Genomic DNA, 16468 nt, shown 5'->3' with positions numbered 1-16468 from the left:
ATCTACTACAATGCGACCTCAGATCTATTTTTTTAAACGCTCTCAATTAATCCACCTTCGCTTTATTCTTTATTTTTGCATTTTATTTGCTCCTTTTTGTTTAGGTAAAACATTAAAAAATTAAAACTCAGAGATTTATTAATTTTATTCGGCAGCTATTAAAAAATAACAATTTTCACAGTAAAAAATGTAATTTTCCATTTGATTTCCTACTGAGGGAGACCATACACTGTATGTGGTATAACAGGTGCGGGAATCTCCGGTACCACCACTTTATCGAGCACTACGTGAGGAATCTGATATTGGTAATTGTACTGAATGACAGCGGGTTCTTGGGGGACTTCCTGGACAACAGCGGGACTCTCAGCTATTAGAATAGGTTTAGAAACGGCAACTTCCGGTGCGGGAACGCTAGGAATCAGAGGCAAATTGAAACCACCAGGGAGATATGGAGCTGGAGAGCCATAAACAAGTTGCGGCCGTGGGACATCGTGGATGGTGGTGTAACCGTACGAATACGAAATCGGTTGGACACTTTGTTGGGGAAGACCGTAGACTGGTGCTGGAACCGCTGGCAGAGACGGCAGTACTTCTGGAATTGGAGCAGGATAAGTGGCTGCGTGGTCAATGAAAACTCCAGGTGCTTGGGGGAGAATTGAAAGAGGCACGTGGGGGATGCTGTAGGCGTAGGAAGAGAGAATGGGATTTGCACCATCAATCGTAACTAGCGATGGAGTTTGAATCTCGGGTACTGTTGCTGGGGCGACGACTTCAACAGATGGGGTCGGCAATGAAGGAATCGTGTACGAGAACTCAGTCTTGATGGGGGCGATCACTGGTTTCGATTCTTCAGGGACTCCATAGACTACCGACGGTATCACCGGTTCTGGGAGAGGGTAGAGTGCTTCGGAGCCGATAGCCAGAGCTAATATGATTCCAATCACCTTAAATTTTTAGATATAGCACATTCGATATGTTTTTGTTTTATGTAATTTTATAACGTTTCAACTTACCAGTTTCATCATGTTTTTGTCTTGTTTGTTTTTCTAACGATAATGACTCTAAATTGCAAAGAAGTCTCTTTTATAGTAATTTTGTTAGCCAAAGGCAAACATTTTGTGACAACTTTCAAATATTCTTGATTTTAATGTGGGGTGATTAGGCCTCGTTTTAATTGTTATCAACGCATATCTCGATACTCACTTGAAATTTTTTAGTAAAGTAAAATGTTTTATAATATGCAATACAAAATACTGAATTAAACAATTTGATTTACTGCCTATTCATTTATTTTTGTTACAATGTTTTTTGTCATATACCTATGTAGATAATACATTTAAGACTAGCGATTAAAGGGACATTTGCACCCTATTATTTTTTTTACATTCTGATGGTAACAGTTGTACCAAGTTTTCCTCATTACCGTCCCTGTCTCTGTTATGTTGTCTTTAGGAAAGTCCAATCTTTTATTCTATAAAACAAATGTTTTAAAAAGTGCAAATACTCGTAAATAATACAGGGTATTCTAAATGATTGTAGTCGAAGTAGACGTGAAAACTGAATGTAAAATTTATGGTTGCCGCTCCACATAAAAAATCATCAAAATGATGTGAATAAGTGAGTACACACAGTTCACACACGGGAGTTAAATTCGGTGCAAAACAACTCAATATTTCTGGATTCAATCGTTAATTTAACAAAAATAAATAAAAATCTCATCACCACTTTTCACCTAAAAAATGACAGTGACAGCGACAAAACTGACAGTTCACATGAAAGCGGCAAAAATGTAATAACATGGGCATGGCCTACTTCGACTACAATCATTTAGAATAACCCTGTATATTCTCTTACGTATGAATTGTAGCACCCTTCACACGTTATATTGAATTCATAGCCTCCTTGTTTCGTTACGGTTTCCAGGCATTTAATGTTCCTCTAAAAATGAGAAATCTTGAAAGCGTTGCCATTAAAAAATTCAACTGCATAAATAACGAAAGTTTAAATAACCTGACATTTTGGGTATTTCGACGTATTGTAACAACAAATTTGGATCTGTCATTTTATCATCTTATAAACTGAACATGGTCTAGGCAAATACAAAGCCAAAAAGATTTTTAAAAAATTATAAAACCTAAAATTACTTAATTTAAGATTGTGGAACGGTGCAGTTTGATAAAAATCACACATTTAGCTAGTTTATCCTTATATTACTTATTAAAAATAAAAAAAAACTTAGAACTCAAAACACTTTTGGAGAAGCTCACTACATTCTTATTCAGCAACATTTCTTGTATTGTTTAGATGTTTTTTTCTAACGATAACCATTTGACTTTGACGATTTTCACTTGAGCCATACTTACAGGACACAACCTAAATCTGTGCGTTTCATTCGAAAAAAAATAGTCATCTGGAAGTGGTGGAAGGTTGTTTCTAGTTTGTAAGAACAGATTGTTTGATTTCTGGTCCTCATCGAACATCCAGTACGAATGAATAATCAGTAACTGACTACATACAATTAGCAGCTACAATGAGAGACGTAAATTGAAAAGAAAACACAGAATCGTAAAATTAAAACCGTGAGCACACTGTTCATATTTGTTAATAGTTAAAATTTTAGACAGCAACTGAATCAAACTGTCTCTTTATCAAACTTTTATATGTTGTTGTGCTATCTCATAATTGAGATTATGTACCGGAATTAAATGCGAACAGCGTCGCGAGGATTAGCTGTGATTTTTTGGAAATCCATATGTATTAAACACGTTCGTTAATTTTCTAGTTGTATCAATTCGTGACTGAATTTGTGTTTGTGGAGGATACTGGGACGCATCCTATTTGCATTTATTGCATAAAATCTATTTTGTCTTTTCTTGCACATACCACCCAACATTTTAGTTCAGTAACTTTCAACTTGTTAATTATCACCTTGACCGATGCATTAAACAATTCTATCTCGGTTCCAGGTCACTAAATATACGCATACAATGGTACAATATCTCACAAAATTTGCTAAGATCCGTTTACCTTTTTTGCCACCGAATCGAAGGAATACCTCTTTATGTTTTTCCCCATTAACGATTCAGAAAACAGTCAAGTTACAATTTTGTAATCCACAAATTATTCCGACTAATTTGATTACAATGGAACAATTTCAACAACAATATGTCCGACTGCTGGGACCGTCCATTGGGAATTTCGAAATTGCTCCAGAATGCGAACATTTTTTTTGTCGCGACAGAGCTGCAAAATTTGGTTTCAAGACTTTTGCAGTTCACGATTTAATTTGAGGAACTCGTCCAGGTGACGGTTTCATCTTGATGACCCTAAGGTTTTGGTCAAGGCTAGGTGAAAGGTTGTGGAAGTAATTGTTTTAAAAAATGTGTTGGATGAGTAACACGAGGTGTAGTCGTGTCAGCTTAAATGTGAACAGATAAACACAACACGGATTAGGACAAATTAAAAAGCTTCGGTTATTTTAGGGACGAGTTGCGGAATTCGCAATCTAATTAAACTGGCTCGCGATGGATCGAACCAGACAAAGGCGATATAAATTTATTTTGTGCGAAACGTATCATTTGTCGCCCATAAATTACCATAATTTTACACTTTCGCCACATTTGTGACAAAACGAACAATATTCCAGACTGTCATAAACTTTACCTTTTCTCGCAACATAATTTATTAGTCTAGGATCAAAGACGAGGATGAGGTAACGCTGTACCATTCAATGGTAATTACAGAATTTTGATTTTTGTTTGATCGCCGCAGCTACCACCTTTCACGCAACATCAAAAGACGTTACGTTGTCGTGTTGTCTTGCATAATGCAAGAAATGATATCATGACAATGGTCTACACTGACACCAGTGTCAATTCCTCGAGTTTGTGAAATGTGAACGCGTTTGATCTTTGGGAAATGTTTGTTACCGTCCAATTGAGACACTATCACACGAAATATCGTCGATTAATTCATTTATAATCTCTATAATAATGCAGCGATCAATAATAATGTACCATAACATGAAAATTATAGTGGTATTACCATGCGTAATTGTATAATTGCGATTAATTACAATTGCTGCATTTAATAAGTCTCGAGATAATCCGGGTCATTGAGAAGTCACCGATTTTTTCTCGATAGCTGCACCGGTGGGAATGCAAGTTTTCGGTGTTCTTGTTACCTCACACAAATTCCTAATTAATTTAAACAATACTGAGGCGACTTTTGTAAGGTTTTTTGTGTGATCGAGCGCAACTGTGAAGACTACAATTTATTTTTTTCGTTGTGTAATGGGGATAAGTATAGGTTGTGAAGTTTATAGCACTAAAAAGTCAGGATCTTGCCATTCACGCTGGACTATTTTATGTTGGGTGTAATTTAGATAATCACAGGGATGGTCTGTACGAAAAGTTTGGTGGATGGATAAGCTACGCAGTACCGGAAAATTCTCCACCACCCACGTGGAAAACTAAATGTTAAGTACTCAAGTAGGTGACATTAGGTGTTGCAACTGTCGCCGGTGCTACAACCTGTCTGACTCATCAGGACAACAATTCCAACGTAATTGGATAAAGATTTTTGAATAATGAAGGTGCAGATGGTGCACGGTATCCAGGTCGTGCGTCCGTGTGGGTTCGCGCAAAAATCCAATAAATGTTCGAAAGTGAACAATCAAATCTTTACCGACATGGTTGCTGCTCTTTGCGGTTAGCGGATGGTAAATTCGCTAGTACCCGATCTATCAATGGAGAAAAACAGGATGTCGAGTTGAGGAAGACACTCATTTGGTTTCCCAAATCGGCGGAAAGACCTTCTTAACCACATTTTGTCCGATCTCGAGATCGACACCTGAAAGTCCAGCTTCTTGGAATTGCAGCGGTTGGATTTTGCAACATTAAACGGTCTTGTTTCACGTTTATTTATAGTTGGAGCAGGATGCGTAAGATTCATCCGTCGAGGCGATGAATATTAAGAGTTTTGGACCATGAAAAGTCTCCACCGCATTATTGTTCCATTGTGTAACAAAATCTGGAAATTGGAATACATACATCATCTCATACGGCTTATAAATATTAAAATGTTTGCCTTCAAGGTAAATTGTACTTCTTCAGAAAGTACTACGTTCCATTTAAAGCAACAAATTTATGGGTTCACACGTAATAATATGGTCAAATTTCTCGTCTTTCACGTGTTCCTACGCAGACGATGGTTTATGAAGCTGCGTTTGGAAAGGCTTTGGTACAAAACGATTAATTGTTTGGATGTTGCGCAATACCAACAATTCTTCAATTTTGCCGCTTTCTTCCTTTTCGATCGCGTCTCGCATCTTATAAACTAGACCTTCAGGTCAAATCTATTGTTTCGATTTTGTAACACCTCCAAGGACGTTACCAACGTAATTGCTTTTCCGTCGAAAGTGTCCTAATACACTTTAACTACACTTAATGAAATTCGTGTGAAAATACGTTAATGTGTTGAAAAGTGAAAAATATTTATCTAACAATGTTGCAGAAATTCGCCACACGTTGTTTACTGATTTTTCTATGACATATCTCTTGTAAATATTTTTGTTTGTGCAATTAGTACTAATAGGAGTATTTTTCGGTTCTGCGAATAGCGATTTTCGAAAACTGGTAAACTCGTAGAAAATAGGACAAGGATACGTTGAAGGAAATTCGAAGGTGAAAATAACAACACTTAATAAAATTGGATAAGACGTGGGATAACGATCAACCTGGTACATCAACATCAAAGAAATGTTATCTATTTGATAAGTTAGAAAATGTTGTCACAGGGGGTTTCAGTTTTGGGTTTATGCTAATGATTTTGTATTTTTTATTGGTGTTGCCTTCAAAGCTCGCGAATTCTGAGATTCTTATTTAACGGATAAAAATACGCAAATTATATACTCCAGCAGATAAAATCATCAAATTACATTCGTACGGATTATTGTTCTCCATTTATGAAAATTTAGCCCACATTGAAATGCAAAATTATCTTCAAATTGAATAATAAGAGGTAATTAACAAAAAAAGACGTAAACGGATATGTTCTTATTGGAATAAAGATGAGGCGGGATGTTTATTGATGGTTAAAATTTCGTTCCCAAGAGATAAAAAGAGGAAAAAAATTGCTGAATTCAATCAACAATACTGAGTTTCATTTTAATTATTACATTTGTAATTTACGATGCCGCAGTCTTCGACGATGGCATCACTGAAGATTGAATTATTATGGTCATAAATCATCGCAACCTGAGTATCCAAATATTAACAAAAAATCAAGTGATTTCCATAAATTTGCACACAATTTGGATGCACCGTGAATCATGTTGTTTTATCAATGAACCCGCTAATTTTGGACGGTGTAAAATAATTTGTTGTTACAAAATAGCAACAAATTAAAAACATGTTGTTTTGATTTTTTTTTGTGTTTTTTTCGCCCGAAACTGGTAAAAAATCGTTTTTCTGAGAGGCGCAATGAGAGAAGATGATTCAGTTTGCATTGCAACAATAATTCTCGCGGAATTCTGATATGTAAATATGACCTTCTAGATTATTGTCTAATGGATGCATAGTTTGGGGTAGGGTGTGTCTGGGATGAACCAGAACCACGGTGGGGGCTCTTTATATAAACTAGATGAACCATCAAGACTTACCACTGTCAAGTGCTTTTCAGATCTGTGGATACACATTCAACATGTACCTGGTGAGCGATTTAATTCTTATATTATCAACAATTAATACAACACTGTTCACTTCCACAAATTAAATAACAAATCTATTTACAACAGAAAAATTATTTTTAATGTGTTAATTAATGATTTATTATTTCTGTACATTAGAAAAAAAACTGTGAATTGAATTATTTTGATTTTTTAAGTTTCCGTTGGGTATTTGATTTTTGAAAGTGAAACTTGTGGAATTTCTTCATTGTGACAATTCTTTGATAATAACATTTTCTCGAAAATTTCCAGTTCATCGTTGCAACTTTGATCGCCGCTGCTTTCGCAGCCCCCCAGCAGAACTACTATCACCAGCAGCAGCAGCAGCAGCAGCAGCAGTACCAGCCGCAGTACACCGGAAAATTCGTACCAATAGTGTCGGAAAGCAACGAAATCAACCCTGATGGCTCTTTCAGTTATAGGTAATTGTCAATATGTATTAGATTGTTCAAGCGTCTGAAGCTCGCCGACAGTACCTGCACGTGCACAGAATACTTCCTATTGGAACGTCCATCATTGTCTAGATTGTCCGATTACATTTTTGACAACTCTGAAATTATTCGCAGTTATTCCACTGGTGACGGCCAGCAGGCTCAAGCTCAAGGCTACTTGAAAAATGCCGGGGTTAAAGATCAAGAAGCTGAAGTAATCCAAGGATCTTATTCGTATACGGCGCCTGATGGTACTCCCATTACCATCACGTATGTCGCCGATGAAAACGGTTTCCGCGCTGAGGGGGCTCATCTGCCAACTCCTCCACCCATCCCGGAGGCTATCCAGAAATCTCTGGCTTTGATTGCTCAGACGCAGAGGAATCCACAGCCGCAGTATCAGCAGCAGTATCAGCCGCAGTATCACCAGCCCAGACCTTTTTCGCGCTTTTAAACATGTAGACTTAGAGAGTCAAGATTAGCTTTACTGTATCTGCTAGTGGCCAGTGACAATGTTCTTGAGATGAAGTTGTAAATATTTTTGTAACGTTGCATTTTTATAAACCATTTTTTACAAGAAGCGCTATATCTTTTAATTTACCAGTCTGCAGAGACTAAAAAGAGCCTTTACTAAAACCCTAAGAACTAGTCGATAGAAAATTGAAGTAAGTTTGGATAACTTACAAAAGGACAAAATATATTTTAGATTTATTTCTTGCAGTCTACGTTGTTTATTGCAGTCGTAAATGTAGGAAACGCAAGTTGGACATCATAAATAAAATAAATTGTCCAGTACTTGTTCACATTAATATTATGCAAACATAATTTCACAGATTTATCACATCCTCCAGTTTATGAGTCTGAATATTGATAACATCGGCAGACCAAACAACTAAAACGATGAATGTTCCATCACTTTTTGTTTTTAATTTTTTTAATTGATTCTTTACAAATTCTTTATTAATAATTCATTTATGCAAGTGATGTATGCAATTGATTAATGAAGAAACAAATTGTTCTGACTTTTTTCATTATATCTAATAAGCAATGTGGTTCTTAATTTAACTTTTAAATATCTAAATATACCATCTGTGCACTGTGCAGTGTATTTATAACTGCATGAAATGTAATCTATTTTTAGTCATAAAATAAAATGTCTTATGAGGGGATAAACTAAATCATAAGCTAGAACAAGAGTAACATTAAATATTAATAAATAAATAGATTTTATGCGACCATACGTTTTAGTTATAAACAAGTTAAAGACGATAAAAATACCTCTGAAAAAATTATTTCAGAAATAATTTATTAAGTAAATAGGAAGGCGGTTGTATGTAAATGAAAAAATTAACAATTACGTATGTCGAAAATATTATCTATAGTTGTTTTAATCGAAAACGGATTAATTTTAAAGCAGCAGTTAACAAAATCTATCATTGGTGATTAATAATAAAATTAATTGGCTTTTTCTGTTTATCACACAAATCCCAAAGCATTTAATCCAATCTGATCTAATTTTGTAGAGAACAATGGAAAAGTTTCACCAACAAATTGATTTATATAAATTTTAATTTAAATTAAACAGATTAAAATTTATTGAGTGTTGAGGAAAATAAATAAAGCTTTTTTTTGTAACGATGAAGCAAATTAAAGCAAAGTCATTCTAATGTACTATAAACAGATATCATCACTTCATACCTGTTTTTACTAGTCCGTATTTATTTATTTTACCAAGAATTTTTGATCTAATTGTAAAAAATTATCCTAACAAGTTTGGCAGACATTACGGTACACTTTTCAGTAAAATACGTCATGAGGATTTTACCTAATTTTAGTCTTTTTTGCGACAGTTATCGCGGGTTGTTCTTTTAAATTAAATTAGTAACCATTTATTTTTAAAATCACACTTTGTTAAAGCATAACACTGTATTTCTTTGAATTTCTCTTTGAAATTTTCGACAATACACTTTACTCACATATGTAAATAATACACATTTTACAAATTATTTTATTTGTGATAATTGAGTTAAAATATTTATTTACGCTTTAACAAGTAACCACATACCATAAAATGTTAAACATAGACTAAACCAGCCAGTGGAGTGTAAATTTGGTTGCCTAACATACAGTGCTACAACAACTTGATTATTCTTCTAAAGTCTATTTTTTTATGGTAGGCGCGTGCGTGCGCATCTCCGAAAGGTTGAATCACATAGTTAAGATTTTTAGCAGGATGCAGGAATTGTTAGTATTTTTGGTTGCATATTATCTAGGGGCATCAGTATTTGTGGTTGCACATTAAAACTCATGCTTATGATTTAATTTTTGTATAATTTGTAAAATGTAAACAAAAAAGTTTATGAATAAACTCGTGGAAAAATTGATAACAAATATTATATGTATTTTTATTTTATACACACAGGAGTTAAATTGGGTACAAAACAACTCGATACTTTTGGATTCAATCGTTAATTTAAAAAAAAATAAAATAAAATAATCAACACCGCACTTTTCACCTAAAAAAAATTACAGTGACATCGACAAAAATTGACAGTTTACATGAAAGCGGCAAAAATTTCATAACATGGACTTGGCCTGCTTCGACTACAATCATTTATAATAACCATGTATCTTGCAAGAGAAAAGGTCTCCCTGCTTGGCGTATTTTTTTTATTTCTCGTAAATATCTTCTTCGCCAAGTTATAGTTCTAGATACTAACGAATAAGAGAGGTTATACATCATACATGGCAATTGTTAATAGATACATATAGGGTGAAATTGAAATGCATCTCAATATGTAAACCGTAGTATCTTCAATAAGTGAATAAACCGAAAATGTGGTTAGTTAAACATTTTAAATTCATAGGATCTGTTTACAGAAGCGAAATTAAGTTCATGGTAATCAAATGCGAGATTAATTGAACACGTGATCAGATTGAACCAATCTAAGTTTCAGATTCATGGGTTAATCGCGCATTAAAATTTAATTCGAATTAAATATTTCATTCTCTTTTTATAAACTGGCTCATAAGTCCAATTTAACATAATTCCATCTCGAACGAGACGCTGCTGCAAGCTTAAATAAATCGAAACATTAATAGCCGCAAAACGTTTTAAAACAGAGTGACAAAACGTTACTATGAATGAATTGATATAAAAACACTTTAAATACACAGAGCCACAAAAACGTGTAAGAAAACTAAGAGTGAAAACCAAGTGAAAGGAAAAGCAAAACAAAAACGATATCTAAACTTCTAAACAGTAATAATTAGAAAAATTCTTCAAAATATTGGTTGTGATTTCTAAATATACTTTGTCCAGCGAGAGATTGGGAGATTTTAAATTGTATTAAATTAACCCAACACTACAAAATGCACTAGAATACATTAATTAGAGCATAATTTCAGGGAAAAAATGTTACTACTTGAAGGATATATGTATGTATTTCAAATTTTACGTTCGCTAGGTACTGTAGAATGTAATGGTTTTTGTCAATCTCTCTCTGGACGCCTGTACAATGCCTGTATCGTTCGGTCGTTCGGTGTAGATTGTCCCGAAACCTTGCAAAACTTGCTGCACCTTTTTTGCGTTGCGTGTCGATAACTTTTTAAATCTTACTATTCGTCCTAACGTGATATCTTTTTGTCTTTCTTTTTTTCCGTTGCAACAAAACTTTCATGTAAAAATAAAATCTTCCGATTAAAAATCAAGTTCTTGTGTATTTACCCCCGATAATTTCCACGGAAAATACAAATTAATTATTGTTATAGCATATTTTCAGACTGGACAACATGGTTTGCAACCATAACAAAACAAAACACTAGATGCGGGTCTTTAGCCAGGGTTGCCAAACTAAAATAGCTTTCCATAGCCGCCTAAGATGCACATTTATAATGAATATTGCTTGTTTAAGTTTTATTTTTGACTGACAAAACATGCTCGTCTATTATTTTTTTTATGTCCTCGTTAAGAGATATTCCATTTTTCGGACGCTTGATAATATTGTAAAATATTGAAAAAGGCATAATTTACTCCTTTAAAAAATGTTTTAGAGCTGGCGAACCTTTTCTGTTACATACTTACAAGCTTTAGTAAATGTAAGTTCTCCCCATAATAACGAAACTGTGAGCAATTAAACTTAGTACACAATAACATCAACGGTTTTTGACACCCTCGAACTACGCCCTTAATATTTTCCAATTGCTTACAACACACATTATTAGCCACACAAATAAATTAAATTATAATTACACAGCGTGATCAACAATGACTCAGTCTGTTGGCAATAAAACAATTGAAAATACTAGTGATTTTTGTCTAGTCATTGGCACTGACCACGCACTGACCGGATTTTTTAACTTGAGATGACATTAAAAACATTCTTGGTTATGCAGGTTATGTTTATACTATTACAAAAATTAACCTTCGTTGGTAAATTTTAAATTTGCCAAATTTCATTGTTACCAACAGACTCAGTCATTCTTGATCACTCCGTATATCATTTGCAAATGATCATTAAAGATTCATTCAGTAAAATATAGAAAAACAATTTAGACACTATTTATTCATCAACGAATTTATTCTTCCTTGGGAAGCAATAAAAAAATCTGTTCTACACAATCCAAATTTATCTTGAATTAATTGCACTCGACCAGATGTAACAATGCATAAGTTAGATTCCCTTTAAGATTTTCAGCTATATATAGCCACAAATGAAAGTGGTTTTGGACTAGACAACGGATTTCAGCCCGTAAGAGGTAAGCCGTCTCTGCGAAGATGACCTGCTTGAAGTTGCATAAGAGTCTCATCTTTAGTTTGTCGGTAACTGGGACATGGTTACACTCGTATCATATGCAGTCCACTGTGGCTGAGATAATATGTTGTTAAATAAATTTTGTAGGTATATGTACTGTCTGTTGCGCAGTATCGTCAACACAAGACCATCAGCTAATTGAGCAAGACTCGTTAAATCCTCTTACGCGCTACATTGACCGTAAATGCATTTTTAACATCCTGTTGAGGGTGCCTTCTTAATTTAAAACCGAAGGAGCGGCTTCAGACAATACACGTAAAGCATCACACAACAGGATGCTAAATACATTGCTTTTCCACCACATGAAACCCATTATTAACCCGGATTTATGGAAGCGGCCTTCAAAGCGCCGCAGAAGCAATTCCGATGATTATCATCCAACCATAAACAGTCTTCAGCGTTATTAGATGATCCAGTTGAAGGATAATCGTATCGGACACGCACCGGTAATTTCTTCATTCAAGACTGACGGTACTAACAAGACCACCTGATCCCATTACGTAAGGAAATCTTCGAGAGAAGATTCGGTCATCTTAATTGTACCCTCATGCAAATCGCATTGTCTCGCTGGAGTGTCTTTGCATTTCCAAAGGTTAAAGTCATTTGAACTTAGGAACGTTCTCATGAACCTAAGTAAGGATGCAGTACATTAGTTACCCTTTGCATAACACAATGCACGAATGGACGACTTATGTCTGCACTTTAGAGAATCTGCGATCCAACACAACATAAAGCTAAAAGTACGTTTGAACAATGAGTGGTTGCGTGAAGGCGGCTCATCCAGATCCGATCGCTCTCATCAAACCCCACACTCAAGAAACAAAGAGATGTCACTTGGAATACACCTGCACACATGAATTGAGCTATGATTTGATCAGGTTTTAACCTAATTAGGATTGGCACGTTCACGAGTACGGCATTCTCTAGACTTGTTGGATCGTCTGCAGTGTTGTAACTTGTTTTATTGAGCAGTTTGCAAGAAGTACTGGTACATTTTTTGTACACACTTTTCTACGTGGAATCCAATTAGAAGTCACTTTAAATACCCTGTTGACATTAACACCTCATGCCCAAGTTTGGTTAATTTTGTAATTCATCAAATAAAGAAACAATAATTGTTGATATGGGATGAGGTGTCCATCTGCAGATCCCTATTAAGGCGTTTTTGTTGTCACCATGTTGCATTTATGGCTTACAATTAAAAACCGATTACTTAATATGCCGCACAAATTAACTGATTTGTACCCATTTGTCGTTTATTTTAATTTTGACATATTTTTTCCCTAACTGAAATTGAAGGTGGTCTAACCAGGACAAATCAAACATTTTTAAAAAGTGTTACAAAATTGTCAAAGTTATCAACAAATGTAATCTTATTACATATTTATTAAAAAATGAATCTACCATAACAGTTTGATTTTTTTTGTAATTTTTGGAATGCTGCAATTAGTCCCCTTAAGTCATTTAGGTCATTGGTAAATTTAATACTTAATAGTAATTCACTTACTTGCCCAACTTTATCGGCTCATCTGCCACCATTAACACCACTAATTAATCGTGATTTATGCGCGATTGGCGAAAAATGTACGGAATTAATACGTGGAAAAGCAGTATGTGTGAAAGGTGCTTTTGGAACAACCCGCGTAAGTCACAACGGAGCATCCTTACTTTTATTTTCATGAAGGAGATGATCTCGTTTCTCTGTTCTGATTAATCCTTCAGAGTGGGGTTGTTGTCTCTTACAACAGTTTTAAAGTAAGTATATAAAGAGGATCATCCTCTTAGACTATTAGTTACACTTAGTTGTAGTTCTTGTAGTGGTTAAGAAAAGAGCTCCACAATGAAACTGGTAAGTGTGCAGAATCTGACCAAAAGCAGAAGAACAGAATTTTTGCGGTTAGACAAATTTTTCAAAAAACAATTCTTATTTTTCATCAGTCCTCATGAGACAAAAATTTAAAAAATTTTGTAATAAGCAGGTATTTGTCAAAAATCTTTTTCTTTTATTTTAGGTTATAGTATCAATTTTGGTAGGAATATGTTCGGCAGCTAGGTTAGAAAATACATATTTACCTCCTAATGGAGGCAGGGGTGCTGGTGGAGGACCAGGACTAGCAGCTCCTAAACCTGGTGGAAACGGTAACGGTAAGTCTTAATAATTTTATTAATTAGGTATTATTTATAATATTGTTGAATATATTTGTTTAATTTTCTTTCATTTCAAATATGTAATTTACTGTTAAACATAATAGAACAAAATATTTTGTTTTTTTAGAACGATAAATGAAATATTTCTATTTGTTAAATCATTTATCAAATTTATCAAAATTATATTCTTTTGGTAGAATTGTTTTAACCTGTCAAATTTTATCAATGTTAAATTGACTTGTTAGGAAAATTAATTTATTTTTTTTCAAACTAACGACTGAAACATTGCTTTTACAAAAAAGAGAAAAGTTTTTAATTAACTACAAATGAAGAAAAACCTTCATTAGTAGAAGAACAATAACTGCTTTGTGCCTTGCACCAACCCATATGTTGCGCTTTTATGTCAGCTAACAAGACAAAGTAGACAAACGTGATAGGTTGCTCTTGTTGTTGAAATGTATGTACCCATCTGATCCCAAGACATAAATAAGTTGATGGTAGCATGTTACACCAGCTCCTTTAAGTAGACTTGTCAAGGAAGCGCATACTTAAAGTGCGTGAATAGCTTCCATAAATCGGAGCTATCGCAATCAAACAATCTCTTCTGTTAATAAATATCAGATCAATAGCTGCCTCTTCTTGCAATAAATCGAGCGATTGTGTTAGGTAACGGTGGACCTAGACCAGTATACGGCGCTCCGAACGGCGGCCGCAACGGCGGTGCCGGTGGCGGAAATGGCGGCGGCGCTGGCGGAGGTGCCGCTGGTGGAGAGCCCATCCCCATCCTCTCGTCTGAAAACGTGAACAACGGTGACGGTAGCTACAAATGGAGGTAACGAAAAAAATCCTGTCGAAACTTGTGATTTACAAAATGATTCAGTTACGAGACCGGCAACGGCATCAAAGCCGAAGAAGAAGGATCGCTGAAGAATGCCGGAACCGACGATGAGGCGCAGTCTGCAGTTGGATCATTTTCTTATACCGCACCAGACGGACAAGAGATCAAGATCGAGTACACCGCTGACGAAAACGGATTCGTGCCTCAAGGTGCTCATCTGCCCACACCTCCGCCAATTCCTGAAGAGATCTTGAAGTCGTTGGAACAGAACGCCGCTGAAGAGGCAGCCGGTGAAAATGGGGGTGGAAATGGAAATGGATATGGAAATGGGGGTGGAAATGGAAATGGAAATGGGGGTGGAAATGGAGGTGGAAACGGCGGCGGAAATGGCTATCCTCGCAACGGTAACGGTAACGGAGGCGGTGGAAATGGCTACAGGTACTAAAGAGGCTAAGTAAGTTGCTTCAAATTGAATGTTTTTTGTTGTGAACAGAGTAATTTTTTGTTAGGGTGTCATCTGCAAGCTTGAGGGTCTGATTCGTTAATTTATTATAATGATTCATAACATTGTACATTTTTATTGCCACTAAAGCACAATTTAGTACATTTGGTTGTAAATTTATTCTCCGTTATGAAATAAAAAACTGAAATTAATGATGTAAGATGAGTTTAAATTTACAATCAATTTGCTTGATGTCGCTGCTGCAATTCACAACGTAGACTTAGTCCTTTTATTTCATTTTTAATATTAGCTGTAATGTTGTTGACGACTGTGCAATGGACTGGATATTGAATATTTGAACATGTGATTATGTCTACATTACTCTTCATTTTATATTATGTCGATGTATCATATTATTTATGTACACTCACGACTGTATTTTATACAAAGAAGTATAAATAAAAGTAAATGAACTGGAAATACATTTTGTACTTTCTTTTATTCCTCTTTCGTTTTCTGAGAAGGTAAACTGTGTTGTTTGGCAAGTCGAACAATGAATATGACATATGAGATAACAAAAACAATATTTTTTCGATAGAACCGACCCATTGCACACCAGGTTGGAGAAAAATTTATTGTATGGGGTTTATAAGCAGTAAAAAAATTACATCATGTGCTGAAAGGTTGAGATTAAGAAAAGGAAAAGGGAAATGGATTTTTAGAGAATATTAAACTAAAAAACTAATATGAAATCATATTTAAAAAATGTCAAAGCATGTAAGTGTAAATATAAAAGGTCAAAATATTAATTCTTTATTGATACTGACTCCTTCGTTTCTTTTAATGCAACAGCAAGGTTGTCTTACTGTAATTTGAAACAAAGAAAAGAAACACCACAAAAAAAAACAGCTACGTAACAGTTTTTCATTCCAAATTCGTGCTTGCAGGCATTTTAAAACAAGACAATTTTTTAAATAAATTATTTATTGTTTTATTTTATTTCTTTTATGGCCAGAACTGGCCCCAAGTGTCGATAAAACAAACAAGAAACTGCCACTTTATACATAA

At 34.9% G+C, this 16468-nt stretch overlaps 3 protein-coding genes across 3 annotated transcripts; 2 read left to right on the top strand and 1 right to left on the bottom strand.

Moving 5' to 3' along the window:
* Positions 1-127: 127 nt before the first annotated feature.
* Positions 128-2704, bottom strand: LOC138130086 (uncharacterized). Its single transcript, XM_069046447.1, has 5 exons — positions 2579-2704; positions 2364-2525; positions 1855-1938; positions 1014-1471; positions 128-944 (listed from the first exon to the last, which is right to left on the bottom strand). The coding sequence occupies exons 4-5, from the start codon at positions 1023-1025 to the stop codon at positions 210-212; spliced, it is 747 nt and encodes a 248-aa protein (XP_068902548.1). The 5' UTR covers positions 1026-1471; positions 1855-1938; positions 2364-2525; positions 2579-2704; the 3' UTR covers positions 128-209.
* A 3873-nt stretch (positions 2705-6577) lies between these two features.
* LOC138130088 (endocuticle structural glycoprotein SgAbd-2-like) lies at positions 6578-7738 on the top strand. Its single transcript, XM_069046449.1, has 3 exons — positions 6578-6711; positions 6980-7149; positions 7294-7738. Exons 1-3 carry the CDS (start codon positions 6643-6645, stop codon positions 7610-7612), a joined length of 558 nt encoding a protein of 185 aa, XP_068902550.1. The 5' UTR covers positions 6578-6642; the 3' UTR covers positions 7613-7738.
* Positions 7739-13720: 5982 nt separating this feature from the next.
* Positions 13721-15884, top strand: LOC138130087 (pupal cuticle protein 20-like). Its single transcript, XM_069046448.1, has 5 exons — positions 13721-13821; positions 13985-14117; positions 14787-14952; positions 15001-15412; positions 15468-15884. Exons 1-4 carry the CDS (start codon positions 13813-13815, stop codon positions 15401-15403), a joined length of 711 nt encoding a protein of 236 aa, XP_068902549.1. The 5' UTR covers positions 13721-13812; the 3' UTR covers positions 15404-15412; positions 15468-15884.
* Positions 15885-16468: the final 584 nt, after the last annotated feature.

The sequence above is a fragment of the Tenebrio molitor genome, chromosome 5 (genome assembly GCF_963966145.1).
Source record: "Tenebrio molitor chromosome 5, icTenMoli1.1, whole genome shotgun sequence".
Taxonomy (NCBI): domain Eukaryota; kingdom Metazoa; phylum Arthropoda; class Insecta; order Coleoptera; family Tenebrionidae; genus Tenebrio; species Tenebrio molitor.
The sequence above is the reverse complement of the archived record's forward strand: the minus strand, read 5'-3'. Positions and strand labels throughout refer to the sequence as shown.